This window comes from Oncorhynchus keta, chromosome 36 (genome assembly GCF_023373465.1).
Source record: "Oncorhynchus keta strain PuntledgeMale-10-30-2019 chromosome 36, Oket_V2, whole genome shotgun sequence".
Lineage (NCBI taxonomy): Eukaryota > Metazoa > Chordata > Actinopteri > Salmoniformes > Salmonidae > Oncorhynchus > Oncorhynchus keta.
The window spans coordinates 15486993-15497511 of record NC_068456.1 but is presented as its reverse complement, the minus strand read 5'-3'; the positions used below and the strand labels follow the sequence as shown (position 1 = coordinate 15497511).

The 10519-nt window shown below is 43.8% G+C and overlaps 1 protein-coding gene across 12 annotated transcripts in view; it reads left to right on the top strand.

Moving 5' to 3' along the window:
- LOC118373651 (regulating synaptic membrane exocytosis protein 3-like) overlaps window positions 1-10519 on the top strand; it is a 74748-nt gene that overhangs the window by 23889 nt on the left and 40340 nt on the right. For 11 of the 12 annotated variants that reach the window (XM_052498578.1, XM_052498569.1, XM_052498571.1 and 8 more), the window contains exons 4-5: window positions 3085-3332; window positions 8024-8748. In XM_052498578.1, the coding sequence (XP_052354538.1) occupies window positions 3085-3332; window positions 8024-8748 (973 nt within the window). The remainder of the gene's footprint in view (window positions 1-3084; window positions 3333-8023; window positions 8749-10519) is intronic. The other variant, XM_052498566.1, reaches the window with a different exon arrangement.

Sequence of the window (10519 nt, the reverse complement as noted above, 5' to 3'; positions counted from 1 at the left end):
TCCATTTGTATTGGTGTCATCTGGACCTTAATTAGTGATGCAAGGTCCAGATGTGAGGCAAAATGGTGCATGAGCGTTTTCAATGTTGGCCAAAGTTTCTTGTCAGCGGTGACCTCGGAACATATATTGTTGGCCTTTTTTTTCACTCTCTCTCTCACACACACACACACACGCACACACACACACACACACACACACACACACACACACACACACACACACACACACACACACACACACACACACACACACACACACACACACACACACACACACACACACACACACACACACACACACACACACACACACACAGGATTATAGAGTGCCTTTCTAATCATGTACTGCAAGGGTTCACCCACATCTGACTGTTGTGGATTGTGAGTCTGATTTAGTGCAGATCCCTGTGTGTCTGTGAATATGTGTGTGTGTCAGTAGTAGAAAAAACATTTATGTGAGGTGTCAGATGTTAAATGTCACATGCTGGGTCAGACTGGAGTTTGGAGCGGTTGTTTATACTAAAATAAGATGGAAAAAGAAAAGGGAGTGATGCAAAAAGAGAGAGAGAGAGAAAGAGAGACAGAGAGACGGAGAGACAGAGAGAGACAGAAAGAGAGAGAGAGAGAGACAGAGAGAGACAGAGAGAGACAGAGAGAGACAAAGAGAGAGACAGAGAGAGAGAGACAGAGAGAGAAAAATAATGGTGTTCCAAAAAAAGGTCCAGTTGCCAGAACCACAAATACAAATTCCATCTAGACACCTTTGCACTAGAGCACACAAACAAATATACATACCTTGTACGCCACAGGTAACTTCCACAAAGCTGTGAACGATCTGAGAGATAAGGCAAGAAGGGCCTTCTATGCCATCAAAAGGAACATCAAATTTGACATACCAATTAAGGATCTGGCTAAAAATACTTGAGAGAGAGAGGAACATTTACACATTTAAGCATTCTAATAATGCACTATAGACGATACTAAGCACTATAAAAACATTGTGTCTTATGGAAAGTGTCACCCACATTAACGTAAACTTTCAACTGGGAACGATCGGTGCCACTATAGCTGACTAGTAAAGTTGTCTGTTGTATGATAAACTAGGACAGCAGCAGTGGAGGTGTCAGGAGGCATATGCGACTGTGCGCTCATGGAGTGTGTGTTCTGTTGGAGGGTTGCCCTGTCAGGGATTGTGTGTGTGTTCTGGCGCTATGTTGCAGCAGCAGGCAAGGCGGGAGATCTATGCTTGGTGCTGGCACAGATCTGCTGCTTGGGTCTGGCAGGGATCGGCTACTTAGGTCTGGCAGGAGGAATCGGTGGGCTGGTGTATATCTTCAGCAAAGCACTGTGTGTGTGTGTGTGTGTGTGTGTGTGTGTGTGTGTGTGTGTGTGTGTGTGTGTGTGTGTGTGTGTGTGTGTGTGTGTGTGTGTGTGTGTGTGTGTGTGTGTGTGTGTGTGTGTGTGTGTGTGTGTGTGTGTGTGTGTGTGTGTGTGTGTGTGTGTGTGTGTGTGCGTGTGTGCCTGCCTGCCTTGTGGATGGTGGGATAAATATAACTGCGTTGGTGTGTGGCTGTTTTCTCCTCGGATTTTGTGGCTTTTTAATCAAAAGCAATCTGGAGGAGGAGAGAGGGGGAGAGAGTGAGAGAAAGGGGGACGAGAGGGGGAGAGAGAGGGAAAATATGGAACATGCCAAGGTGTTTTATCTTAGTTCTCTTTAAGGAGCCATCAGGGAGTCTTATGGAATCTGGTGAACAGAGTAGCGGGTCCCCGCTGATTCCTCTCTGTCTGTTTCTAAGCCATAGTTTGTGTTTGATGCTGAACTCTACAGTTGGCCTGTCACTATTCAAATTGGCTCAGTGCTTATCTTAATTACTTGTGATAATAATAGCTACTCACGATACACAACACAATGCTGTTCTCATGTGATATTCAATACAATATGTACCAAGTAAGTTGCTAACCGACTATTGATAAAGCAACTTGGGCTTTAAGTAATTATATCCATGTAAATGATTTAGATTTTAACAAACAAATGCAGTACTCTATGTATCAATTTCCTCCAGGTGATGTGGCCGGGTAATAACTGTGTTATAACCTCTCCCTCCAGGTGATGTGGGTGTGTAATAACTGTGTTATAACCTCTCCCTCCAGGTGATGTGGCCGGGTAATAACTGTGTTATAACCTCTCCCTCCAAGTGATGTGGCCAGGTAATAACTGTGTTATAACCTCTCCCTCCAGGTGATGTGGCCGGGTAATAACTGTGTTATAACCTCTCCCTCCAGGTGATGTGGCCAGGTAATAACTGTGTTATAACCTCTCCCTCCAAGTGATGTGGCCGGGTAATAACTGTGTTATAACCTCTACCTCCAGGTGATGTGGCCGGGTAATAACTGTGTTATAACCTCTCCCTCCAGGTGATGTGGGTGTGTAATAACTGTGTTATAACCTCTCCCTCCAGGTGGTGTGGCCGTGTAATAAATGTGTTATAACCTCTCCCTCCAGGTGATGTGGCTGGGTAATAACTGTGTTATAACCTCTCCCTCCAGGTGATGTGGCTGGGTAATAACTGTGTTATAACCTCTCCCTCCAGGTGATGTGGCCGTGTAATAACTGTGTTATAACCTCTCCCTCCAGGTGATGTGGGTGTGTAATAACTGTGTTATAACCTCTCCCTCCAGGTGATGTGGCTGTGTAATAACTGTGTTATAACCTCTCCCTCCAGGTGATGTGGCCGGGTAATAACTGTGTTATAACCTCTCCCTCCAGGTGATGTGAGTGTGTAATAACAGTGTTATAACCTCTCCCTCCAGGTGATATGGGTGTGTAATAACTGAGTTATAACCTCTCCCTCCAGGTGATGATGTGGGTGTGTAATAACTGTGTTATAACCTCTCCCTCCAGGTGATGTGGCCGTAATAACTGTGTTATAACCTCTCCTCCAGGTGATGTGGCCGGGTAATAACTGTGATGTGGCCAGGTATAACCTCTCCCTCCAAGTGATGTGGCCGGGTAATAACTGTGTTATAACCTCTCCCTCCAGGTGATGTGAGTGTGTAATAACAGTGTTATAACCTCTCCCTCCAGGTGATATGGGTGTGTAATAACTGCCGTAAGCAGCAGGAGATCCTCACTAAGCCAGGGGAGTGGTTCTCAGGTCCAGGGAAGCCAGGTCTAGGCTCAGGGATCAGTGACCCGGCCATGTGTGGCCTGAACCCCGGTGACAAGAAGCTCCGTTCCCACTTCCAAGTCCCCCTGGGGCCCCTCGACCCCAATCACCCCGGTGACCCAGGACTGGCACCCGGAATGGACCCCCGCTCACGTAGCGAGCCGCCGTAAGCCCTGGCCATGAACACACAAATGGTTGACCTGTAACCTCTAAACTGCTCCTTAGTGACTGCTGCCTTATGTACATAGTCATTGAACACCGGTCACTTTAATAATGTTTACATACTTCATATGTACACTAAGAATAGAACAAATTTAAGAACAACAGTTTGTTCGATGACATAGACTGACCAGGTGAATCCAGGTGAAAGCTATGATCCCATATTGATGTCACTTGTTAAATGACATCAATCACTTCAATCAGTGTAAATAAAGGGGAGGAGACGGGTTAAAGAAGGATTTTTAACCCTTGAGACAATTTGAGACATGGATTGGGCAAGACAAAATATTCAAGATGTGTAGCCATTCAGAACTGGGTGAATTTCCCGGGCAAGACAAAACGCCAACTTGACACAACGACACCTTGTAGAGGTCATGCCCCAAACTCAACATTAGGAAGGTGTTCTTAAACTCAGTTTACTCAGTGTACATATATACTGTATTCTAGTCAAGGCATCATCCTATTTAACTACTACTGTACACACCTTTTTTATATTCATATACTGTCCATACACACCATCATATACACAATACTTGGAAAGTATTCAGACCCCTTCACTTTTTCCACATTTTGTTACATAACAGCCTTATTCTAAAATTGATTCAATTGTCCCCCCCCTCATCAATCTACACACAATACCCCATAATGACAAAGCAAAAACAGGTTTTTAGAAATGTTTGCAAATGTATCACATTTATATAAGTATTCAGACCTTTTACTCAGTACTTTGTTGAAGCACCTTTGGCAGTGACTACAGCCTCAAGCCTTCTTGGGTATGACGCTACAAGCTTGGCACACCTGTATTTGGGGAGTTTCTCCCATTCTTCTCTGCAGATCCTCTCAAGCTCTGTCAGGTTGGATGAAGACCGTCGCTGCACAGCTATTTCAGGTCTCTCCAGAGATGTTAACCTCTCTGGTAGCGTCCCACCTCAACAACAGCCAGAGACGTTGAAGGGTGCCAAATTCAAAACAACAGAAATACAATAATTAGAATTCCTCAAACATACAAGCATTATCCACCATTTTAAAGATAAACTTATTGTAAATCCAACCACATTTCAAAAAGGCTTTACTGCGAAACGGCTTCACCATGTGATTATGTTAGGTCAGCACCTAGTCACAGAAAGCAGAAAGAGATAAAAATAAATCACTAACCTTTGAAGATCTTCATCTGGTGGCACTCCCAGGTCTCCATGTTAGACAATAAATGTTTGTTTTGTTCGATAATGTCCCTCTTTATGACCAAATACCTCCTTTTTGTTTGCGTGTTTTGTCCAGTAATCGGAATGCACTAAGTCCAGACGAAAAGGCGCATGGCTGAGGAATGGAAATTTCCACTGGCCACTGATTGAAAGTGCTGTATCTCCCTCATTTTTCAGAGTAAAAGCCTGAAACAATGCCTAAAGACTGGCCACATGTAGAGGAATCCATAGAGACCGTGAACTGGGTCCTAAGTCTTTGTATGGTGGATAGGCTTTCAATGGAAAAACAGCCTTTCAAAATAATAGTACTTCCTGGTTGGATTTTCTTCGGGTTTTCGCCTGCCATATCAGTTCTGTTATACTCACAGACATTATTTTAAAAGTTTTGGAAACTTTAGAGTGTTTTTTATCCAAATCTACTATATTATATGCATTATTATATGCATATCCTATCTCCTGGGCTTGAGTAGCAGGCAGTTTAATTTGGGCACACTTTTCATCCAGAATTCCGAATGCTGCCCCCTACGTTAAATCGGGTTCAAGTCCGGGGTCTGGCTGGGCCACTCAATGACATTAACTTGTCCATAAGACACTCCTGCGTTGTCTTTGCTGTGTACTAGAGGTTGACCGATTAATCGGGTTGGCCGATTAATTAGGGCTGATTTCAAGTTTTCATAACAATCGGTAATCAGCCTTTTTGGACGTCGATTAAGGCCGATTACATTGCAATCCACGAGGAGACTACGTGGCAGGCTGATCACCTGTTACGCGAGTGCAGCATCAAAAGGACATTGTGGCTGCAAGGAGCCAAGGTAGTTTCTAGCTAGCATTAAACTTATCTTATAAAAAACAATCAATATTCACATAATCACTAATTAACTACACATGGTTGATGATATTACTAGGTTAGCTAGCTTGTTCTGCCTTGCATATAATCAATGCGGTGTCTGTTAATTTTTCTTCGAATCACAGCCTACTTCAACTTCGCCAAACGGGTGATGAATTAATAAAAGCACATTCGCGAAAAAAAGCACAATCGTTGCACAAATGTACTTAACCATGAACATCAATACTTTTCTTAAAATCAATACAAAAATACATATTTTTTTTTAACCTGAATATGTAGTTAATAGAAATTCATGTTTGTAGGCAATATTAACTAGGGAAATTGTGTCATTTCTCTTGCGTTTAGTGCAAGCAGAGTCAGGATACATGCAGCAGTTTGGGCTGCCTGGCTCGTTGCGAACTGTTTGAAGACCATTTCTTCCTAACAAAGACCGTAATTAATATGCCAGAATTTTACATAATTATGACATAACATTGAAGGTTGTGCAACGTAATAGCAATATTTAGACTTAGGGTTGCCACCCGTTCTAGAAAATACGGAACAGTTCCGAATTTCACTGAAAGAATAAGCATTTTGTTTTTGAAATGAGAGTTTCCGTATTGGACCATATTAATGACCAAAGGCTCATATTTCTGTGTGTTTATTATATTTAAGTATATGATTTGATAGATGATCGGCAGCAGCAGGCTCGTAAGCATTCATTCAAACAGCACTTTACTGCGTTTGCCAGCAGCTCAATCATTGAAGCACAGTGCTGTTTATGACTTCAAGCCTATCAACTGCCGAGATTAGGCTAGAAATACTAAAGTGCCTATAAGAACATCCAATAGTCAAAAGTATATGAAATAGTATATGAAAGTATCGTGAAAATAGTCCTAAAATTCCTATAAAAACTACAACATAAAAAGTCTTAACTGGGAATATTGAAGACTCATGTTAAAAGGAACCACCAGCTTTCATATGTTCTCATGTTCTGAGCAAGGAATTTAAACGTTAGTTTTTTTACATGGCACATATTGCACTTTTACTTTCTTCTCTAACATTGTGTTTTTGCATTATTTAAACCAAATTGAACATGTTTCATTATTTATTTGAGACTAAAATGATTTTATTTATGTATTATATTAAGTTAAAATAAAAGTGTTCATTCTTCATTCGGTATTGTTGTAATTGCCATTATTACAAATATATATATCTAAAAATTGTCCGATTAATCGGTATCGGCTTTTTGTGGTCCTGCAATAATCGGTATCGGCGTTGAAAAATCATGATCTGTCGACCCCTACTGTGTACTTAGGGTTGTCGTCCTATTGGAAGGTGAACCTTCGCCCCAGTCTGAGGTCCTGAGCGCTCATCAAGGATCTTTCTGTACTTGGCTCCGTTCATCTTTCCCTCGATCCTGACTAGTCTCCCAGTCCCTGCCTCTGAAAAACATCCCCACAGCATGATGCTGCCACCACCATGCTTCACCGTAGGGATGGTGCCAGGTTTTCTCCACACGGGGCGCTTGGCATTCAGGCAAAAGAGTTCAATCATGGTTTCATCAGACCTGAGAATCTTGTTACTTATGGTTCGTCCTTTAGATGCCTCTTAGCAAACTCCAAGTGGGCTGTTGTGCCTTTTACTAAGGAGTGGCTTCCGTCTGGCAACTATACCTGATTGGTGGTGCTGCAGAGATGGTTGTCCTTTTGGAAGATCCTCCCATCCCTGGAGCTCTGTCAGAGTCACCTCCCTGACCAAGGCCCCCCGATTGCTCAGTTCGACCGGGCGGCCAGCTCTAGGAAGAGTCTTGGTGGTTCTAAACGATTTCAGAATGATGGAGGCCACTGTGTTCTTGGGGACCTTCAAAGCTGCAGAAATGTTTTGGTACCCAGCCCCAGATCTGTGCCTCAACACATTCCTGTATCAGAGCTCTATGGACAATTCCTTGACCTCATGGCTTGGTTTTGTTCTGACATACACTGTCAACTGTGGGACCTTATATAGACAGGTGTGTGCCTTTCAAATAATTTCCAATTAATTGAATTTACCACAGGTGGACTCCAATCAAGTTGTAAAAACATCTCATGGATGATTAATGGAAACAGGATGCACCTGAGCTCAATTTCGAGTCTCATAGAAAAGGGTCTGGATACTTATGTAAATAAGGTATTTCTGTATTTTATTTGTAATAAATTTGCAACATTTCTAAACACCTGTTTTCGCTTTGTCATTATGAGGTGTTGTGTGTAGATTGATACAAATAATTTAATCAATTTTAGAATAAGGCTGCACTTTAATAAAATGTGTAAAAAGTCAAGGGGCCAGAATATTTTCCGAATACAGTGTATATATTTATATTCCAGACTCTGGCATTGCTCGTTCTGAAATTCATTTATTTTTATTTTGCGGATTTGTGTTTATTGTTAGGTATTACTACACTGTTGGAGATAGAAACATAAGCATTTCACTGCACCTGCGATAACATCTGCAATATGTGTATACTCGACCAATACAATTTTATTTTAACCTACTTAAACCTTACTCTAAACTGACATACACCTAATCCGTTCTCTCTCTCGCTCTCGTTCTCTCTCCTTCACACACCAGGAGAAAGCCGGGCGATCAGAACATTAAAGGTCGAGGTGAGCGTCGGCCGGGTCACCCCAGACTCCATACCCAGGTGTCAGTGGACCGGGACCAGTGGGAGCGGGAGCGGAGGGGGGGCCGGCGGCTGAGTAAGGGCCGCTCTCTGGAACATGACCCTGTGGGAGTGGGGGTCCCCCGATGGACAGAGGAGGGCTACCACATAGACCCCAACGCCCCCCGACATTTAGCCCAGCCCCAGCCAGGGGAGCCACTGGGGGGCAGGCACCCTCTACAGCCCCAGGGGCGAGGCAGGGGGGTTGGGATGGGGATTGGGTTTGAGAGTGTTGGGGGCATTGGGGGCCAGCCTGAGGCTTTGCTGGGCCAGAGGACGGTGGTGGGGGGCACTAGGGGGCCACAGGGCCTCGGCCCTCCACAGCTCCAGCCCCCAGAACTCAGGGAGCCCCCTGGGACAGCCCCAGGCCCCGGTCAGGATCCCCTCCTGCGCCGGTCCAAACGGGACAAGGCTGAGAGCATGCTGCGCAATGATTCGCTCAGCTCGGACCAGTCAGAGTCTCTGCGGCCGCCCCCGCCACGGCCGTACAAGTCAAAACGTGGCGGTGCCGGGAAGAGACAGACATCTGTCAGCAGCTCAGAGGAAGAGGGAGGGACCACGCCAGAGTATAGCAGCTGTGAGGACGCCGAGATTGAGAGTGTCAGCGAGAGAGGTGGGAGAGGTAAGAGGAGAGGTGAGAGAGGCTCCAGAGTCCAAGTTTCCCATAGACACAGATCTAGGTTCAGCTTAACCTCGCCAAATCTTAACCATAACCATGAAGGGCCACAATGCAACACTAACTTCAGATCAGCTGCTAGGGCCAGCTTCCTCCCACTCTGGGAAAGAGCTTACCGATACTGTATGCATCCCACACTGCAGTGAAAGAGGTATGAGTGTGTAGTAAGACTGTGCACTCTCTTGTTTAGAGGACATGCTGGGCACAATTTAGGGCTCTCTCATGGTGTGAGAAAGTATGTGTGTGTGCTCACCTTTTAACACACTCACACACTCACACAGGTGGTTGTAAATAGTAGTGACTAGTGAGCTGCTCAGCCTCAGTCTGCTTTCTTCATTGTAACATTCCAAACTCGAGGTCACATTCTACTTTATTACAGGTAAGTAATCATAGGCTGTTCTTATGAGATTATTAGATGAAAGAGGGTGGTATTTGACTCTTTGTCAAAATTTGTCTAAATTGTCTCTTAATGTGGAAGAATGTTCTTGGAGTCTATATATTCATGTATTGTGTACATATAATGTAATCATTGTACCTGATCTCAGATCGTTTTCTCCTGAGCAAACATGTTCAGTAAAATTATTCAGCGGATATGGTTTGGCTGTGTGTGCGTGTGTGCGTGTGTGCGTGTGTGTGTGTGTGTGTGTGTGTGTGTGTGTGTGTGTGTGTGTGTGTGTGTGTGTGTGTGTGTGTGTGTGTGTGTGTGTGTGTGTGTGTGTGTGTGTGTGCACGCTCTTGTGTGCGTGCACTTTTGTGTATATGATATTCCGGCTGTGGCTTGGCCTGAGGGTTTCAGGATAGGTTTACCCTGCCCTGACCCCATGTGACCCTGGCTGACAGAGCTAGGACACAGACTGCAGCCCTGGAGCCATTGAAACAAACACTCGATGCCTCTGTAACATCGTCTCAGCTATGTGACTACTAATTTTAGTTTTGACCATGCCCCTGTACCTAGCCTTGTCCTAGCTATTTACCTTAGTGTGTCCTACAGTACTAACTATAGGCCTAGACAGTCAGACTCGGTTATCCTGTATGTTTAGGATCCACTGAATGTGCAAAACATTAAGGAACGCCTGCTCTTTCCATGACAGACTGACCAGGTGAATCCAGGTAAAAGCCATGATCCTTTATTGTTGTCACTTGTTAAATCCACTTCGATCAGTGTAGATGAAGGGGATGAGACGGGTTAAAGAAGGATTTTTAAGCCTTTAGACAATCGAGACATGGATAGTGTATGTGTGCCTTTCAGAGGGTGAATGGGCAAGACTAAATATTTAACTGTTCTTCCAGGTTTTCTCAATATCTTTTTGTGATTTCTGAGGCCAAAAATGCTTGATTTTGCGGTAGATTTTCTGAAATTGTGCGATACATTTTGCGATGGTTTCATTTCATATAAAGCAATAAAGTCATATGTGCTCAATTTTAGGACGATTTTAAGCAGAATACATCAAACAAAAACAATAAGAAACATCTAAAGTGCTCAATTGTGTTTATTTTCCTGAACAAACAGCTCTGTCATAATCCACTCACACCTCTCCTCTCCATCAGGCTAGGGGCTTGCTATCAACCCAAGATGCACCTCCCATTCAATTCAAGAGGCTTTATTGGCATTCGAAACGTGTGTCAACATTGCCAAAGCAAGTGAGGTAGATAATATACAAAAGTGAAATAAACAATAAAAATTAACAGTAAACATTACATATTCCCTCTCTCTCTCTCTCTCTCTCTC